The sequence below is a fragment of the Aythya marila genome (genome assembly GCF_965140915.1).
Source record: "Aythya marila genome assembly, chromosome: 6".
NCBI lineage: Eukaryota > Metazoa > Chordata > Aves > Anseriformes > Anatidae > Aythya > Aythya marila.
The window spans coordinates 17438173-17459058 of NC_139047.1; the positions used below are offsets into that span (position 1 = coordinate 17438173).

General features: G+C 43.8%; 1 protein-coding gene across 4 annotated transcripts in view; it reads left to right on the forward strand.

Annotated features, from left to right (window-relative positions):
* Positions 1-9998, forward strand: part of WIPF1 (WAS/WASL interacting protein family member 1) — a 51120-nt gene extending 41122 nt beyond the window's left edge. For all 4 annotated transcript variants that reach the window (XM_082763769.1, XM_082763771.1, XM_082763770.1 and 1 more), the window contains exons 5-9: positions 1011-1190; positions 2157-2909; positions 5179-5391; positions 7084-7197; positions 8517-9998. In XM_082763769.1, the coding sequence (XP_082619895.1) occupies positions 1011-1190; positions 2157-2909; positions 5179-5391; positions 7084-7197; positions 8517-8572 (1316 nt within the window). In that variant the 3' untranslated portion in view covers positions 8573-9998. The remainder of the gene's footprint in view (positions 1-1010; positions 1191-2156; positions 2910-5178; positions 5392-7083; positions 7198-8516) is intronic.
* Positions 9999-20886: the final 10888 nt, after the last annotated feature.

The window sequence follows — 20886 nt, forward strand, 5'->3', positions numbered from 1 at the left end:
TCCTCCTTTTTTTCTGGGTGGGATTATTAGGAGTGCTTTTCATCTACAGGTTTTAATTACTTTAAAGTCAGTGAAATTTTTACCCACCCAAAGTTGTGGAAATCGAGATGCCGAGAAATTAAGCAATTGATCCTCAGCCATGCAGCCTTGTCATCGGGGACCTGATCTCCACAGATATCCCAACCTGTGGGCCTGATCATTTTGCACTGATGTTCCAAGTAGGGCTCTTCCCTGTATTTGTAATTGTGGAAATGCTTTAACTTTACCTGTAGTGCTCCAGTGTTGCCACAGCAGAAATATTGATATTAGAGGAAAAACAGAAGAGGAAGGAGGGAACTGATTAAAGTAGTTCCATCCTATTGGGAAAATTGGCAGCTTATGATCATACCACTGCATTTCTGGACCTGCAGGAAAGTAATCAAAAAGGAAATCTCTTTCCCCACTAGGCTTTATTTAAATAAGTAGATATGTTGCAATGAAATCAATAGTGACAGAAGTCTATGTATTCCCAGAAGTGATCACCAGAGATACCTCCAAGAGGAAGAATGCCTTTGCCTTCTCCCTCCTTTCTCATTTCTCATTTTCCTCATTTGCCGTGTCTTTCAGTTTGCTTATGGAGAAATGGAGGTGAAGGATGAGAGCAAAGGTATGAAGAAATGGAAAGCAGCTACATTGATGTTAAGAAAGAGAACGTGATATTCTCAGAGGCCCTATCCATTTTCAGTTCCAAATTCTCCAGAGTGACTGTTTCTCTGCTTTCCAGTCCAGAATAGACTAAAGGAAAGTGGTGGCTTAATAAAACTCAGTAGCTATGTTTATTGCGCCACCTCTTCCATGGTGCAATAGTGGTGGTAGTGGCAGCTGTGATGATCCAACCTGTACAAAGGCTTGCTTGTGTATTTTGAAAGCTTGTCCTTTTTTCCCCAGTTACAAGTGTTGCTCTATTCAGAGTACTTTGCAGGATCAGCCTTGCTTCCCTGCATAACATGGGGACTTTTTTTTCCCAACAGAACCCAAAGGACCTGGTGGAGGTGGTGGTGGCTTTGGTGGAGGCGGTGCTGGCGGCGGCGGGGGTTTTGGTGGTGGCGGCGGTGGTGGTGGCAGTTTCGGTGGTGGTGGACCACCTGGCCTTGGAGGCCTTTTCCAAGCGGGAATGCCAAAGCTCAGATCTGCTGCGAGTCGAGATGCTGGTAAGAAAGACCTTGCGGTTTCAGCACAAATAAGTAAATGGCAGATTACTTATTAAAACCTTCATACGATAGCAGTAAATTACCTGCTGGGATTAAGTATGTCTTCAGATATGTGAGGCTCTTAGGAAATGAAATTTTGACCTTGAATCTTGTTTTATTCTTAATAGTAGATTGTATGAAGAAGTGAGATTCCTCTTCCACCCTTCCTCCTACTTATTGATAAAAACTAAAGGTCTTGACAATGTCAAGTGGCTGCCTGCAAAGCAGTCAGTCAGACTAGGTTCTGCCTTGGCTGGGGGTGTGCAGGACTAGAGGGGAGCACAAGAGCATTCCTGATTAATTCTGCCTTGTGCACCAGCAAAAAGGGTCTGATTTCCATTTGGAAAGTACATCTGTGCCAGCTCCGCACCAGCATGATTTACCACTCTGGGAGTGCACAAGGCACCCTGGCTGGCTGGTGCGCACGCTGCAGTTGGAGGCTTGGCTAGGGCATGTGCTGTATTCTTCGAGCTGGCAAAACAGCTGCCCAAAGCCCCGTGCCCTTTGAGGCGACAGAGACCTGGGAGCAGTGAGTTTCCTAGAGCTAAGGATGCAGCACTTCACAGCTGTTGAAGGAGCACTGGGCAACAGGGGCCATAGAGTGTTATGAGTCTTGCATGTTTTATAGACCAACATAATTTTTCAGCACATTTGTACAAAAGAGGCTCCCGGAGCTGGTATTCTCTATTGTGTCACAGTCTATTTTGGGAGCTTGTATTAATGTAAAAGTTCCTGGCACAACCAAAGAGCGTTTCTTCAAGCGCAAGCCCAGCCACCTTCTCCCCGCCATACACAACCGCGTCCTTAGCTAACACCCCCCGGGAAGGGCCGAGAGGTGCCTGTGGCTGGACGGTACTTGTCAAACACCCCTTAAACCACCCGCTCCGCGGATGCTGAGGTCCTGTCTCTCTCTGTCTCTCCGTGCAGACCCCGGGGCCGCCCGCCCGCCCGCGCTGCCGCCCGGCGCCCGCTCTGCCGCCGCCAAGCCCTTCCCGGGGCCGGCCGGCCCGCCGCGCTTCCCGGGGCCGCCGTCGGGGCAGCGGAGCCCGGCCGCCGACCCTCCGAGGAGCCGCCTGCCGCCGCCCCGGCCCGACGCCGGCTCCAAGCCCGAGACCGCGCCGCCGCCGGTGCCCAGCACGCCGCGTCCCGGCTCCTCCGGCCCGCACAGCCGCGGCTCGCCGCCGGTGCCGGCCGTCAGCCGCCAGCCCAGCCTCGGGCCCTGCCCGCCGCCCTTCCCGGGCAGCCGCGGCGCGGGGCCCGCCGGCTCCCTGCGGCAGCCCGGCCCGGCGCCCCCCTTCTCGGGCCGGCCGCCGCTGCCGCCCACGCCCGGCCGGCCGGCGGAGGACAAGCCGCCGCCGCCCCCCGCCGGCCACCGGCCGCCCGCCGCCCGGGAGCCCGCCCTGCCGCCGCCGCCGCCGCAGAACAGCAAGCCGCCCGTGCCCGCCTCGCCGCGGCCGCCCCTCGGCGCCCCCGCGCCCCCGCCGCCCCCCAGCAGGCCGGGGCCGCCCCCCGTGCCGCCCGGCCCCGCCGGCGGCGACGAAATGCCCCGGCTGCCCCAGCGGAACCTGTCCCTGGTGCCCCCCGCCGCCCCCGGCACCGTGGGCGGCCGCTCTGGACCCCTGCCGCCGCCGCCCAGCGAGAGGCCACCGCCGCCCATCAGGGACCCCCCGAGCCGGACAGGTAGGTGGCGGGGTGCTCTGCCTGGCACCCGTGGGTGGCAGCGCCCTGCCGAGTGGCAGGTGCGAGCGGTGGCACCGGGTGTTGGCCCTGCGCAGCGGGAGGTGACCCCAAACTTTGGCCGTCGTGGCCTGGCTTGGCCTCGCAGCTGGCGGCGTCAGTGCTCGCATCAAATACACTGTGAGCCAGCATCCAGAGCCCCAGCCCATGTGGGTTTCAGGCCATGTGAGGTGAGGCAGCACCGTTCCAGCCAGCTCTGACTCGCAGGTGTCAGAAACGATGCTCACAGGAGACTCTCTAATGGAAAATGAGGGTTTGTGGGCGTCATGGTGGCTCAAGGGAAGCCGTTGTGCCACACCTGCCAACTCACGTGCACTTGGGCAGATCCTGGCAGTTTCTGTTACAATTTCTGCGATAAGGAAGGGGTTGCAAGCAGGGGGCTGCCCATTACATGCTGTAACGCAGGGCACCTGTATAGCCCAGCCTCTGTTCAGTGACAGCATTCACCCTACTGAGTCAACCTGTGTAAGGCAATGGTGGTGCTGTCACGAGATGAGGTTTGCAGAGCCTGACCTTCTACGTGTTGGGAGACACGCACGCTTACAGGAAAATACAAATTATTTTATTAAAAGACCGATCTGACAGGTGTTAAGTGGGAGTTGCTACAGCATGACTAACTGTCATTACTTGTTGTACGCAGATTTCAAACGAGACTGAAAATAAGAGTTGTCTCCATCGAGTTATTTCATCACTTATTTTGTCCTCTGATAATTATCATTCGTAACTTTCAAGAACTGTGCATCATGACCCTTAGTACTCGATGGTTTTCTGTTTGGAGATGAGTGAATTGAGGCACAGAGAGCCAGGCCCTGTAGCATCAGGAAGGGAGAAGCTTTGCATGGAAGGCAGCCCAGGGAAGCTCCATGGAGTTACCTTCCATTCCATCCTCTGGATTAAGAGGAGCAGCACGTCAGCCCATTGAGCCAAAGGGGGGCACCATGCCAGCACAGCCTGCCGGGCCCCAGACAAATAGGAGGAACTTTGTCACCTATGGCTGGGGAGGGCGGATCAAAGCTGCAGGGGGCAGCTGTGATTATTCAGATGGTTCAGGAACTTTTCTTGGGATGGTCTCTGCTTCCACAGGAGGTTCCTGTTTGGCTCTTTCCTAATGCAGAATATTTTGGTAAATCTGCGCTACTTTTCTGCTGATTTCATAATTAGAAGGAAGCTGTAGCTGCAACTCGAAATGTAAATACTATTTTGCAACGGTTTGAGGTATATCATGGGGTTTAGGTACATTTAGAGAGAGAGCAAGCAAAACTGTTCTGGAAGTTTTTCAAAATGCACATCTGTAACTAGATTTCATCAGAACAAGGAAGCGTTTCATTAAATGAACATAATCGCCAATTGCCCAACTGCACCGATCAGAGAGGCAGCGAGACCTTTGGACGTTCACAGCCCTCCACACCCTCCGCTTAGTCTCCTCCTGCCCTAGGCAGGGATTCCTCTCTGGCTGGCAGCAGCACCTCTCCTGCACTCATTTACTGGTGCCTCTGGGAGAAGCACCTTTCCCCTGCCTATGTGGGCTCTGCCTTGATGTCACCATGCCAGCCGCCCCAGTGCACAGACGCTGGAAATGCAAGTCTACGTGTGAGGTCTGTTTCCAGCCTAGCGGGAGGTGGATGTGCTCCAGCTACAGGAATAAGCTGGCACGCAGCACAAGCATCTATAAAGGAGAGCGCTGATGCCACCACACTGCCTAACACTGCCGCCCCCAGGCTGAATCCCCTGTATGCCACCGAGAGCACTGCTTGTGACACCCCCAGGGGACCACCCCCATGGGGAAGGAGCCTCTGTTCCATGCTGCCTTGCCTTGTGAGGGCACGTGGAGAGGCAATGCAGTGTGGCCTGGGCTCCTGCATTACCCTGGGCTCCAGCTGTAACTGCTGGCCATCGTGGCCACTGTCATTCAGAGGGGTTCAAAAGGAGCAGCCCCTCTACGGAGGTTACTGTACCTGAGAGAAAGGGGAGTATGGGCACTGAGGTGTGTTTGTTAGATATACCATGCTCCTCTACAAGCCAGTGTCAGCTCCCCAGAGAGACCTGCAGAGCTGGGAGGTGGGTCTGGGGGACACTCACTCTGGGGGCCCTACCAGCCTGCCCTCTCCTGTCTGTTAGCAAGAGGCCCTGGGTCATGGGCAGCAGCTTACCACTGACAGAACAATTCTCCATGTAAACATTGTTTGTGTGCTTGCCTCTCTGCTCTCCCCAGGCCCCCTCCCTCCACCTCCTCCCATCAGCAGGAATGGAAGCACCTCAAGGGCTTTGCCCGCTGCTCCCCAGCTGCCTTCCCGGGCTGGGCTGGAGAACCAGAGAGGGGGAACCCGACCACCACTTCCCCCTGACCGGCCGGGATCGGGAGCGCCGCCGCCACCACCACCGCCTTCATCAGCACTCCGAAATGGCTTCCAGGATCCGGGCGATGGTAAGCCATGTTACTTGCTTTTGGTAGAATTATGTATAGCAGCTTTTGGCCTTAACAGAAAAAAAATATTTGTGGGAGAGGCTTTGTTTCTACAGCAAGCTTTGAATTTCTGGTCCACAGAGGTATCATGTGAGTCTGGATTAATCCTGCTAAGTATGAATGGAATAAATATTCTATGTATAAGACAGAACTGCAAACTTGTCAATATATGCTCAGAAGTAACCCTTTGAAAAATAGCCTGAAAAAAAAAAAGCATTCACCATGCTCGACTTTCCTACAATACATAAAGAAGGCCAAAGGGGATTGTTCTGACTGTAACATGAATTCACGCTATAGCTACACTGAGACTCTTTGTAAGGCAGAACAAGTTAGATGATGACTCAAAAACTGAAAACTGAAAAACAGAATGGAAGAGATTGTCAGAACACTGCTGAAAATGTCAAGTTTCTCTCTTCTTGCTGGTGTTTGTTGAAAAGGTGAGGTCCAAGACAGATGGGTTTTAAAGATTCATCCTGTTTTTCTTTTTAATTGTTTTCTGTTCGCAAAGGACAGATACATCCTTCAGCTAATTATGGAAGGCCAGAATTTGTATTTCTGACATTTATGAAGTTAGAAAAAGCAAGCAGAAAATAAAACTGTAACCCACACTATTGAACCATCTTTGCACATCAGATAAGGCAGGTGGGTCTCAAACACATTTTTTCCTGCCTAAGTCATTTGCAGGATTCAGAACCTGCAGCTCCTTTACACACTGGTTTCTAATTGCAACCATTGGGAGTAAACATAGGAAAAACTGGATCCCAGCAAATAACCACATGTTCGACCGCTGGGAAAAAACTTACTCAGCTCTTCATTACATTATGCAATAAAATTAAATAATATCGCAAGAAAGTTGTAGTTGCGAAGTCCTGAAGCAACCAAGTGAAGAAATGACAAAGTTTAAGATGGCCCACACTTGGGCATCCAAATTCAAGTGCAGAATAGAGCTACATAAAAATACTTTTCCTTTCATTTCAATGAAGAAACTTAGCAGGTTTATATATTCTTTACAGTCCTATACAGTCAATAAATATGTCAATAGCATCCTAGTAGTTTCAAGAGATACTGATGTATTTTGCCATTTTTGACACTACTTTTCTGTCATTATACGTTCTATTATAGCGGCCCCAAAATTTTATTTTTCATGTACAAAAAATAAGAAACAAAAAAAACAACAAAAAAATAAGAAACAAAAAAACACTCCTTGCAAGTTAGAATGCTTTTATTTATGCTTTTGACCTATGTTTATCAACAAAGTCTGAATATCGGAAAATTCTACACCCAGAAACAAAATATTGTTCTGGAGTAGGAGGTGTTGTGCATTTCCTATAACATACACACACATATATATACACACATATGTGTTTAAAAAAACAAAAACAAAAGCCAGTAGAACTATGGCCATTTTCCTGATTTGTGATTTTGCATTAAATTGTCTAAGTGATCTGTTAAAGTTAATTAAGAATTTTAATTCTTAAACTAATCTAAAGCATCATCTTCCCTGACTTTCCAGTAGGATTCTGGTTCAATACTCAGCTATCTAAGCATTTTGCAGTATAAAACATCTATTAAACATTATATTAATATCAGTTGAATTTTCTGAAGCTGTATCAAAACACTAACCAGTAAAATGCATGTTTGTTTGTTTTTCAGATGAGTGGGAAAGCAGATTTTCTTTTCATCCTATATCCGATTTACCACCTCCAGAGCCATATGTACCCGTGAACAGAAGTTATCCCAGTAAATTAGCAAGAAACGAAAGCAGAGGTAAGTTTGTGCCACCTCTGGTATTAGAATTTCAGTGTATTCTCCTGAATGAAAACTTCTCCAACGGCCTTTTCACCCTTCCTCACCGCACAGAAAAAGCTTAGAGGTTCACAGGTGTAAGCCCTCTTAGGCTTGTATTTTGGGATAGGTTGGGTGAGGGATTGTTAGGTTTCTAAGTTGTAATGTGTATTATAAGAGACCACTTCTGCTATTATATTGAGCTCCCTTTTGCTACAGGCAGACAGAACTGCAAAATCTCAGTGCCTCACCAGTGACTTTTGACTGTTTTTGTCCCTGTTATTCCTCTTGGAATGCTGTTCTAGGACTTTTCTCATTCCCCATCTAAATCCACCTATGACGTGTTTTTTTGTGTGTGTGCAAACATCATCCTTGAGTTCAGTTATCCTCCCTACTTGATATGTTAAACCCCTACTATTTTTTAAGACAACAGTCTTACTTTCCTCTTAGCTTCTGGCTTGCCGAGTTGATTAAATCAGGATGTACTACACTCTTCTTCCAAGCGAAGTTCTCCATTTCTCTGATCATCGGTGTTGTTTCAGTATACATTTCAGTGTTACATGCTGTTCCAGTTGAGGTCTCGGCTGGGTCTTCTATAGCAGCATAAAAGTTTCCATTAGTTATCACCATTAGTGGTATTTCGCCAGGTACACCCAAGGATCAATTTACTTCTTTCACAACTGGTCACATCAGTGGCTCATAGTCATCCTGTAATCATCTGTACACTCAGATGTTTCTGTCTCTCCTGTTTCCAAATGTTGAGGTTTTGGTTTGGAGCAGAAATTCCTGTTGGTCTCTGACCCTTCACTTTGTGCACTTAGCTTTCTGCCCATTCCTATTACTCCACAAGGAGAGGCAAAGAAATGTAAGCACACTTTTATATTTACTTTCAGAAGTTTGGAATGAAAATCTTCATATTGGGAAACATATGAAGAGCTTTGAAACGCTACTGAGTTTAGCGCTTGCCACTTTCATTGAAATTCGCATGTGTTTCAAGTAGCACTGATACTGTATGTGTTCACATAAAACAATAAGGCTAGTAAGAGTGATTGATCTATTTTGAGAAGGGGCCTAAGAACTGAAATATGTGTCCTTTTCAGACATTGAAGGAGATACTTTATTTTGCACTGTTCAAGGTTCTTATGTTGTTTAGTAAACTAACTGAGAACTCCACAAAGGTATTTTCTAAAATGGTTAGACAAAGAAATGAGTAGATCTTCACCTGAATTAATGGCTTGGATGTGAACTCCCAATATTAAAAGAAGCCAGGAGTAATGCAAAAATCTTTCTTTCTCTTTTAGGTGGCTCTGGCCGAAAAGAAAGAGGTGCTCCCCCACTTCCACCTATACCAAGGTGAAGTGGGTTCTGGCTCATCTTCGGGCAACATCTGTTTTACAAGGTTTCCTTCAAGTCAACTTTCCTGTCCACATCATTGGAAAGTTGTCTGTTTTGCTTTATTTCCACTTTTGGCTTGTCAGCTGGAATAAACTTCAGTGTCTATTACAGTTGTAATAGACACAGCTTATGAACTATAGTTGCTCAGAGCTATGAATTTTGTTTGCTTATGCTGCAGGCTGTCAGGAAAGGCATTTTGTGGACCACGCGCAACATTCGTGCATCATGCTTACCGCGTCCAGCCCTGTCCCCTTGACAGTTCCACAGAAGGTCTGGCTTTGAATTTAACAAGAGCTGGAACAAAGCTGTTTCATTCATTTGGGGGACAGTGGCTGTATTATTTGAATCATCAAGTACAATCTGTTTGCTGTTTAAAAACCAATTGCCAGGGAATACCATGTAGCTGAGAGTCCCCTGGATCCTGCTTTGTGTGCCTGACCTGGTCCAACTGCTTCTGCAAGCCATATTCCTACTACGTGAGGACCGAGAGCTCATCCTAAGTCTTTTTCGCCTCAGCTTAGCCGAGCAAATCATGTTTTATACAATAGATGGCACATCCTGCCCCAGGGATGGACTGTGTTTGGCCATATTTTTTACCTGCAGAGAATCTTCCAAAGAAAAGCACAAATGAAGAATTCATCAGCATGAAAATATCTTCTTTACAACTTTTTCCTCCTTTTGTAATAGCGTTACGTTTTTAGTCACTTAATTCTTTCCTGCTTTGATGTGGACCAACCCACAGTCATCCGTGTCCTGGATTATTGTAATACCCTCTACCTGAGACTACCCGCAAAGAGTCCTCAGGAAGTAGCCTTAGCGCAAATGCAACAGTTATTGTAGTTGTTTCTTCTCTCTGTACAGCATCGCTAACACCAGCGCTGCACAGACTGCTTTCCAGTTGTTTCTTTGGTACAATTAAATGATGGGTTTTTGACTTTAAAAGCTTCCTGGGGCTTAGGTCACAAGTCTCAGAGAAATTGTATTTGACTTGCATTACAGCAGAGCAGCTGAGGTCAAAAATGTGCATAAGTGAAAGCCCTGTGATGTAGTGAAGGAGGTCTGGGGTTTGTGCATGCAAGTGGGAGCATCAGCTCCAAAATTTGCTGTCTGCACTGGTTCAAGAGGAATGCGAAGATTTGGCCTTCTGAGTTTACCATGAAGCCTGTCCTTTCAACCTTTGCTGAAACAAGTCTCAGCAGAGAGCTACAAGGCTTACGCTAATAGAAAAAAGTGTAAAGTATTCTAACGTTGTGACAATTGGTTAAGATGTTTAATGGCTTTTGAATTCTGTGTTTGGGAAAAGAGTTCATTGAGTGAGCGTGTTTTATAAATGGATCTAAATGCATGTAAAATGCCTTTGGAAATTAGAGGAAGATTATAATTCTGAATTTGAACTATTGTCAAATAATATCTCTTTTTTAATTGGACTTCTGAAGGTTAGCCCTGAAAAACTCCTCTGTCTCCTCCACAGTTTTTTTCCAGCATACTCCTTGGGACCCCTACCAAGCCTGGATCAGCAGCCATGTTTCACAGGGTATTGCTAAAAAAAAAAAAAAAAAAAAAACTAGTCATGTGGGTTAAGAAAGTGTTTCTCTAGTGTGGGAGATATGATCTGAAGTATACACTGATGCTAGAATGAGGTCAGTCCTAGAAAATCCAGGGAATGTAGCTGAAGAGAGTTTGAACCCCACTGAAGTGTTTGCACATGGGGCTTTTTGCCCTGTCAGTGGGCACAGGGCGGGGAGACCCTCCCTGCACCACCACCTGGACAGTCACCATGAAGAGCATGAGGCAGAGCTGGATTTGGCCAGATCAACATTAATTTGGCCTTTTTGGTATTTGTTTACAAAATCTTGTTAGCTGTGATAGCATTTGATTACATACCAGTTTTTTACATTTTTGTACCTAGTGACATATTTTAAGTTACTATTTATGGTCTTGAACCTGCAATTCAATGCGCAGGCGCAGGGATGTATCTACATCTAATTGCAGGGTCGTGGCTGTAAGAGTTTCTTAAACAGATCTTAATGGGACCTCCATGTGACAGGTGCACCTTGGGATCAAGGCTAGCTCAGTACTGAATTTGTATGTATTTTATAGGTGTCACTTAAACATATGCACTATGCAAAGTGCCTGTCTCTTTGGCATATTATTGTGTGAATAGAAGTCCAAGTAAAATTTTTAGAATAATAACTTAAAGAATAAATTATTGTATTCATGTTATTAAACTGAAGCACTTATAACTATGAGGAGCGACATTCTGAGTTTAAGAATACAATATTTTCAATACATTGACCTGCCAAATCCTTATTAATATCCAAACAGCTACGCAGTCAAAAAAAAATAAATAAATCCAAAAGCTCTACCATTTTTTGTAACTTACCTGCTTCCAGCATGACTATTTTACTTCAAGTCAAAGAAAATGCTGCAATTGTTCTGCCAGCCCTCTGCATCATTCAGAATATCCTGTATTTGATCTTCTTGGCAAGATTTGCTGACCAGAAGTTCTGGACCATTACCAAAGACCTGGCAAATCAGCTTCAATCTCACTTTAAAATATGTTATGTAAAAGCCCTCAGTCAACAAGTCAAGAAACCTGAGCTGATTTTTTTTAGCACTTCACTGCTCTATAGAAACCTCTTCAGAATGGCTGTTTGTCTTGTAGGTAAAATGCCTTAAAAATGCAGAAAGAGGTATTTTTTCACTGAACAACAACATGACTATTTATATATTTTGCTGTAAAATTCCCTAGATATATTCCAGAACAATGCAGCATTTTACCTGCAATGTATTGCTTCACATATCAGTAGCTACTTACCATATGATCAGTATTAAAGTATTTATTTCACTATGAAGTCTTAAAAAGAGAAGAATACAAAACAGGTTGATCCAGTGGTGCCTTATGACTTTTAGTCAACTTTTCTGTCTCACTAGAAAAATTAATAGGCGTTGTTGTTCTTCCACGTCCTGATGTAAATAGTGCTGATAGTAGCATTACACAGAGTTTGAGCCAAGTCCTGCTGTTGTAATGCGCTCAGTCTGCTAACTCCTGATTGAGCTAAATGTGGGGAGAGACTATTAGATCAGTCCTTAGGTGAGATGTAAGTGGGTACTGGTTACACAATACACAATCCAGTGTTGGTATTGCTCTGGAAACCTACCCCTCTCCCAAAACCAGTGTCTCACACCGCTGTCTGTACAGCCCAGCTGCCTTCAGCGTGGTTGCAGAGGTTATTAAAGGACTGAATTTGATTCACTGCTTGCATATGAGATTTACTGGTTTTGTTTTAATGGCATTGTCTTGTGAACATTCACACCTGAAAACTATCTTTTTGTGTCATCATTAAGACTTGCATTGAATGACAATGGCCACAGATGTTCATTTTTGTTTGATTCAATGAAGTAAATAAAAAGGGAATAAATTTTGTACCATGTGACAGTAATTTCTGCTCAATATTTTTGTAAGAAAAGCACATGTTATGTCTGTTATGACTTCCTGCACCAGCCGCTGGGAGAAGAGGTCTCAGTGATTCATGTTCAGAGTTTGTTAAAGGAAACTCAACTTGTGATGCAGGAAGCATGTATTTCTGTAAGTGAACTACTTCTTAAATAAGGGTGCAAGGTTCTTGTTTAGAAGCTAGCATTTCCCAACACTAAAAGGATTGTAAGAATTAATTTTTTCTGCAAGACTGAACTACTAGAGAAGTTCCTTAAATTGTCGCTGAAGGAGCTGGACAGCAGTGTGTCCTTGCAGCAGCGACTGTTTACATGGCACTTGTAAAAGCAGGTCTCTGTTGGAGCGGGGGGGGAAGGAATTAAACTGCTATTACATTTCACATACGTTGCAAGACAACATTTTTCTGTGCAGAAGTTTGCAAATAGGAAGGGTATTCCAAAGAGTGGAGTTGGATGATCAAACCAGGATTGTTTCAAACGTCAAATGTCAAGAGACTTAGAGAGGGGAGAGGGCCCCACACCTGCTCTGGGAAGGAGAGTGTTCAGAGAATAAAAAACAACTGGCTGAAGGTGGGGGTCCATATGGAAGCACAAATCAGGATACAAACTGTATGTAATAGCACACGGCACTATTGCCAATGCTGCTGTCTTGCAGTCGGGTGCAAACAACCTGTTGTGGCGGTACATTGACTGCATTTAGTATATATTGTATCAATTTTCATCTCTCAAGTCGTGTTCACCAGAAAATGAGGAGAATCTCTTGCCTAAGATACTCAGTAACACATTAAGTATAGCTAATTCATGGGAAGTTTCTTCGTGTCCACTAGAGAAAGTGGGGATTGTTTAGCTGGTGAGGTGAAACAGCCTGGGCTGTTTGGTTAAAATGTAAGCCTGAGGCGCTGACAGCCCGGTGAGCGTCCAAGGTACCCAGCAGAAGCAGGACACCCATGTATGTCCTTAGTGAGCGTGCAGCAGGTAGGTAGGCTAAAAGAAAAAAAAAGGAAACTGCATGTCTTGAACAAGGGAGTAGCACAATAGCATGTTGCCGTTCTGAAGTACGGTCTGTGATAAATGCTCTTTAGCATCAGTCATACATGAAGAGGAAGGCACTCTAAATTTGGACCTCCAAAGCCACAAAAGACTATGAAAGAGAAACATAATTTCAAACACAGGCTGAGCAGAAAGTACTGTTTTTTATCAGATGCTTAAAGTTTGAGCTTTTTATAAAATATTAATCAAATTCTGTGAATATTTTTCTGCTTAACATTTATTTTGTATGTGATTTTTTTTTTCTCCATATTTTTCTGTCCTATGCCAAATAAATTTTACTTTTATTTAATTGCTGGTGCAGACTGTTACATTGAGAACAACCACGGCTGCTTCCTTGGCAGAAACGCACCTGGGCTCCATCAGGAGTGCGACAGCGATCCTGGAGGAGCTTGGGCCAGGTTCGCCTTCCTGCCTGCCCACCGGTGCTTAGCCCCACAGCAGAAGCCTGCAGAGAACTTTGGGCTACCATACAGTGAAGATTAGACACCTGCAGATAAGTCACAAGTGTAGTTCGGTGTAAAGAATAGTAGAAAAAAATATGGTCAGGGACACTGTGCTTGTAGGCAGCTATTGCTTCTGTTGTCATCTGGTGAGTGGAACCCATAGGGCTGGGGCTGGGCAAGGCGAGGCAGACACTTGCCATGGGGAGGTGGCATGGAAAATGCAGCACTCAGTTAACCACAGAGTTTTGTTCCTTTTATCTCCATTCACTAGGCAAGAGGATTACAGAAAATGTTATTTTCAAGTAATTCAAACCTTTATTTTGATTTTAGAGACCTGTTCTTGATGTTAAAACTTTTCAGGTGATTTGGACCAGATTCAACACAGGAAGACCCTTTGATAAAAGTCCAAAGAAGGCTCAAGTTCAGGGTGCACTTCCAGTGTCTCCTCCAAAACTAGGAAGGTCATTTAAAACCCTGATATAAAAAGCTCTGCATGGTAACTCACCTACCTTGCAAAAACTTCAGCAGCAGGTTTATTCTTACAGAAATAGAGGGTCCTTTGAGGACCACGGGGACTGCTTGTTGGCACTTCCATTTTACAGACTGCCTGGGACAGAGGGCCCCAAAAGGCCCCAGAAACCCCTAGCTCACACATAGTGTGGTGATTGGCACCTGGTCCTGATGCCTGGGCTATGTGAGTAGAAGAACCATGGAGGGTGGAGTCAGAGCACGGGAGCTGCAGGGGAGCTGGCTCAGCAGGCTCAGAGACCTTTGCTGCAGATCTTAGTGGCAGTAGCCTTGAACTCGGAGTAGCATTGAATTCAGAGCTATGAGTCTAATGATCAGATAATAGGAATACTTCTTTTAGACTTAATCAAAGGAAACATGCTTCTTCCTGGTTTTTGAAGCAGGTAAATGCTTGACTTTGGGAGGGAGGAACTGATCTGAGCATACTGTGACCTAGCCATAACCACAACATAATCTTTCCTCCATTTAACCCCAAAAGCATACTGTTGCAGAGAGAGAAAGAGAGAGAGAGAAAGAAAGAGAGAGAGAGAGAGAGAGAGAGAGAGAGAAAGAAAGGAAGGAAGAAAGGAAGAAAAGAAGAATGAATGAACACCGTAAAACTTATAACTGCTCTCTGGAGTTGCAGGAAGGGCCACGTGTTGCACGCAGCACACACAGAAATATCAAACTCCTTTGATCATGGTTCAACAGTTTCCAGTGACCTTCCTGCCATGTGTGCACAGGCTGCTCCCTTCTGCCCTCTTACCTAGTCTGACTCCAATTTACATTGAAAATAGTAAATTGGTCCTGGCCAACTATCAATTTAGGGGCTAAATATTGGTCCATATGTGCCCATACAACAATTAATGTATTGCTTAGAAAAGTAATAAGATGTGCAACAAGATGTGAGATCAATTCCAAGAAGTTTCATTTTCAGTTGGGCTCTAGAGTTCCTGTAAATGTTATTTTATATGTAATGAAGTTCTGTTTTACACTTTTAAAAGAGCTTATCCTTTTAACTTGCCAAAGGGGACTCTCTCTGTAATCCTCCTGAAAAGTTTCTACTTATTCTTCCAAGCTCTGAGGGGCTGGTGCATACACAGTCTTGCCAACTGTAAAAGCAAATAAGTTCTTTTAGAAACAAAATGTTTCTCCCTGTAGGCATTAAAGGCTATCTACAAACAGAGCTGTGCCTGTGCTTAACTCCCCCTTTTGAAGATGTTACAAGAAAAAACATACAAAGCAAATTTGGGCCTCAGCAATGTTTTCTGTGACTTGTTGCTCATTATGCCTTTGTGGTATCTGTGCTGCCTGTTCTGTGTTTCCACAAATACAGACTGCTAATCACAAACTTTGGTGAAGCATAAAAGTAAACAGAATGGCACTTTGTCTCCAGACTGTAGATTTTGCAGCAGTGTTGGGAGTAAAAAGCGATTCAAATAGTTTCTGTCACTAATGTGGGAGAGTAAGAGCATGTGAGCACAGAGATTGCTGCACTTACTAACCTACAGTTCTTAAAGACACCTTGGAGCAGAATGATTGTTTCACACCATAGGAGGATGGAGCTGTTTGTTGGTACTTAACTTCATTGCTTGTAACTTGGCTTTTCTGTAACCCCTGAAAGTATCCTCTTAAGAGTTCACTAATGCTGCCATAAGTCTCAGAAGATGCTTGTTTGATGTCTCCCTCCCATTGCCTGTCCAATGCCCAGGAAACCTTCTAACACAGCCTTCATTAGCCCAGTCATTTGCATCCCAGCAATGTAAGTGCACTCTTCCTCTGTATCAGACCCATGCTAGGCAGCCCTTTTATAACATCTCCAAATGAGCCAAAACCGCTTGTTGTCTGTATTACAGCTCCCCAAAGGCTGCAAGGTGGCAGCTTAATGGAAAACAAAATGCCTCTGTTGTGGTTATCCTTCAGTCCTTCAGTTCTGATGATCAAAACTCTCTGGGTAAGAACATGTAATGGATTCCTTCTGTAATGGATAATCCGTCTGAATTTAAAAAAAAAATAAAAATGCTTTAAGTTCATTCTGTTATTTCATAGATGACAAAAACAGGTATTTAAAAGTTTTTTTTTTTTTTATGTCTAAGGCTATTCATGGCACCAGAGTTAGAGCACAATCATTTGAAATAGTTATGATACTGTCCTTTTTTTTTTTTTTCCTGCATTCACAGTCAGGCTTTTAACATATCTAAAAATTTCAACATTGACCCAGGTACAGAAATAATCTTAAGGAAAAGATGACTGTCATAAAAGTACTTTGATTAAAACATGGAGAATATATTGTGTAGCTGCTGCCAGTGCTGTCTGTGTCCAGTAGCACCAAAATGTCAGTGTAGATAGATAATAGTACTTCACAGAACGTAGGAGATAATTGCTACTTCAATCTTAAAACATACATATGGTTTAAGATACAGCTTCTGCAGAAGCTACATTAAAAATGTAAAACAAATCTATCATGAATGATGTTCAGTAGTCAAGCCTTCTACTCCATTACAGATTGTCACTTTTTAATTTTTATATGTTTTCCTCTCTGATTTTACCATTCTTTTTTTCTTCCTCAAATAAAAAAATTATTTTTTCCAGCTTGCTGGGTTTTAACCTACTTAAATCCCTTTCTCATTTGGAAAATTGAACTGTTTTTGTTTTTTTCTTTTTTTCTTTTTCTTTCTCTCTCTCTCTTTCTTTTTTTTTTTTTTTTTTCAAGAGTACAGCAGATTAGAAAAGAAATCTCTGCCTACAAACCTCAAAGATAAGGGAAAGATAAGGGCAGACACAGGGCTGAGGAAGAAGGGGTGTTTGTTCCTATTCATCTTCGTCTCGCCAAAACAGGAACTGCAGATGCCTCCCTGCAGTCAGGGCAATGCTTTATCACTGAGGAGCACCTTGTTCAAAACCATCCCTTTGCAAAGGGGACTGCTTTGGCTACGTTTAGCATTTGCTTGTGTGTAAGAGTACTGTTTGCAAGAACATTGTCCAAGTGGCAACGTCCTGTGTTCACATGGATGGATGTTTAAGCAATAGTTTATCTCACATCCTGCCCCACTCAAAATAAGCACCTATCTATCCATACAGGCCTGTGAAAATGGGTTACTCCTCATTCCAGCAGAAAGCTTTATTAAAAGTAGAGACACCACCAACAGGCTGTGCAAACACTGCCACAGAGCCTGCAGAGAGAGCAAGGAGAAGGCTCAGGGGAAGGTCTGGGCTCAACCCACTGCAGCTGAGGTGGATATGTGGGTGCTGTCTCACCTGTCCTTTGTCAAGCCACATTTTGTCAGAGGCTGCAGAGCCCCGTGTTTTCTGTGCTGCCTAATAGCCCTCCCTTGCTGTTGACTGCTGAAACCCTTGTGTTGACTTTCTTTCTTTCTCCCTATTAAAAATAGCAGCTTTCATTTCTCCTATTTTGCAAGTAGTTGGGGTTCCTTCTGAAAACTGGGAACCTTTGTTTGAAAACACACAGAGGTCCTGCTGGTGTCCTCTGAATATATAGCTTATTCTCCTCAGCTGGGCCTGCAGGGCTGCTGCTGAGCCATCATCCACGTACTTATCAAAGGTTGTTTTGTTGTGTTTATTCCAGATTGCTGTTGATTTTAAAAATAAAAATTGAGCTGTGTGCCTTAAGAGAATCCCCACACAGCCTCTTTGCCAGGACCTTCATTCCTCCTCCTTGTACACCTGCTGGGCCTTTGTGCAGCGGGGGTGAAAACCACAAACCTTTATTTCAAGCTGCAAACTTTTTTAATATAAGTCCAAGTACAAACATGCAATAAAGTGAGAAATCCTGTATGTTTGTTTTTAACTAAGCAGGTGGGAAAAGGTCTGATGTGTCTTGGCCTGTGTCTGTGTGCTGAGAATCCTCTGCCTCAGGCGCAGGAGCAGTGCTGCACCCTGGCACCTAGCTCAGCTCCACACCGTAAGCAACCACGGGCTCAATATGTTATGGAAGAGCATTCTATATGGTAAATTATTAGCAAGGATATGCTCTCCTATCATCACCAGGGAATCTTATTTTAAATGTTTATTTCTAGAGCTTTTGTGGTTTATAAATATATATTTTTAATGAGATTTTATTTTCCCTCTGTCTTTGCACAGAAAACTATTTATTTTATGAGAGCCCCTAGTTCCCAAAGCAAGAGATAACCAGGGGCCCAAGAGGCCCAGTCTGCCAAGCCCCATCCAAGCAAGCAGGTGAAATCACAGCACCATAGAAAGCCGTGACATTGCTCAAAGACCTCAGGCACATAAGGCCCCAGCCCCAACACGGGGCTGTGCACGCTGGCTCAGGTGCAGAAGCTCACTTCCAGAACACCCTTGTTATCTGTACTGACTGCTCAGCACCTTAAAGGTAAGGTCCGTGAGCTAGCCGATTTACCAACCGATCGCCTTTTCTTCCTCTTCCCTCTCGTTGTTGGCTTTAAATCTGCGCCTGCCTTGGAATTTGCTCGAGTTCATTTTTGCAGTCCCTGCTTCCAGCCCAGGACGGCAGCTGGCGTTTGCTGAGGAGGGCGCTAGGTGGCACTTTTGACTTCTTTGCTGAATTTTGCACGTTGCAGCCCGGGGAGCAGCTTTAATGGCAATGTCAAAACTCAAGAAATATGTCAGTGATTTTATTATTATTATTATTATTTTTTAACCTCTGTTCCACCGCTGGTATGAGAAGCAGCTCCCAATTCACAAGCTGTGGTCCTGTTATTTAACTGTCAGGAACCTTGATCGTGTGTGTTTGGTTATGGTCCCCCGCTTCAGGAGCACTACGCGCTTGTTTCTGTTGGGACAGCAGCTTGTTTACTCTAGACGTCTACGGCCTGATTCCCCCGTGCAGTTACACAATTCTTAAGCAAGGAAAATGCCAGTATTGGCATAAAAATGATGCAAGAGAATAACACGTATGACTCTACCCTGTTTCACTTCAACCCGAAAGCAGCATGCTATTAGAACTAAATACATCTTTAACTGCAGCTGGAGAAGGAAGTAAGAGTTACAACAAAATACCTTTTCTATTGAAAAAAATCAAATGGAAGTAGCAGCTAGTTGTAAGAAAGCCACTCTGACAATATTGCAGATTTAATACAAGAATTTACTCACACTATTGCAGTCTTAATGTAAAAGTTTACTCAAATATTTAAGAGGAGAAATAAATTCCTTTCTATGAAGAGCCAAAGAAATAGAAAATAATCAAATTGAGATCCCTGGATGTCTGTGAGATTGAAATATTGGCCATGAAGTTAAATGAAACGCCAAACTGCTGAATGCAATCAGGTAAAGGTATGAAGAAGAAACAATGTCAGAGAAGAATCTGTAAATTGCAGAGGGAGAAGTACCAAAAAATAAATATTAAAAAAAAAAAGTAGAATTCACTGAGGAGAGGGTATGCCAATTGTGGCCTGTAACAGAGGAACATGAAGGGTAGAATGCTATAGCAGAGATGAAATAAAGGAGAAATAAAAGAACAAACAATTGAATTTCTGCCAAAGAAGATAATACACTGCAATCAATATATATTTTTGGATAATGTTTAAACTGTGTTTGTACAGGTGATAAAGAGTGACTTGAAAAATGGTGGGGTATGGTGTGATCACAAATGGAAACTCAGTAAGTGGAAAAAGTTTTACAGGTATTTGAGTCATATGCTGAAAATATTTCCAAAGCTCCTACTTTGTGCTACCACTTTTGCCTTTTTTCTCCACTAATCAATTACTTACAGAATAGCAGGTGCAGCAGATCAGAAACAGTTTATTTACTCAGAGCAGCCTGCTTTAACATCATTTTCCTGAGCAAAGCAGCATTTGTTCCTGCTCTGGCAGGGGGTATTGGACTAGATGATCTTTTAAGGTCCCTTCTAATCCCTAATATTGGAATATTAGTAATAGTATTCTGTGATTTGCTTGTGTACAATACTCAAAAATACTTCAAGTTTTTGTGTTGTGTGTGTTTTTTTTTTCTTCTTTTTTTTCTTTCTTTTTTTCCTTTGGAGAAATTAGGCCAAATTTGCAAAGTCTTACAGTGACTGATCAGTAAGAATACTGAGAATGTGTAAGTAACAGATTGCATAGGTCAATTTGAATGAATGGGTATTCTCGGGTCAAAAAGAGACATAACTTTTATGTCTTGTTTTTAATAATGTTATCACCTACTGTTAGTCTTGTGGGTATGTGAAAATATTGTGGGTTTTGTTTTTTAATAAAAAAGTGTTTATGTACAGTAGATACACTTCTAACCACAATATGAGGCAGATGGATGAGATTTGAAAACTATTTTCTAGATAAAGCAATTAAAAACACTATCTTGAAATAGTGGATTTTTTTTCTTTGTATGTGATACTATTTTTTTTTCCAGTCTGCCTGGTTAGTTTGTTAACGAATCTGTGACTATTGTATTTGACTTCAGTAAACTCATCCTTTTAGTGAGTCAAGCCACAAGGTGATATGCTCCTATGAGCAATCAAATGTGTACGTGTAGGATGTCTCTGCAGCTTTGTTTTGTCCACTGAAAGCAATTTCAGAAAAGAATCTCTTCCTATTGAAATCATTAAGGACTATTCCAAGTTCCACTGAATTCAGGGCAACCTGACGAACTTTTTCTTTTCCTCATTTTATGCTAGCTAGGTAAATTTCACCATGCATGACATTTACTTTGCTAGGTCACAAGGTTAGTCCAGTTCTCCACACCTGAGCATACATAAAAATTGCTGAGGTTTTAGTTTGACATTCTGCAAGCTAACTGCTCCCTTCATATGTTGTCTTCTGACAGATACAATATTATGAAGGTGAAGATGCACCTGCAGGTATTTGAGTAATTTGGCAGTAACAGG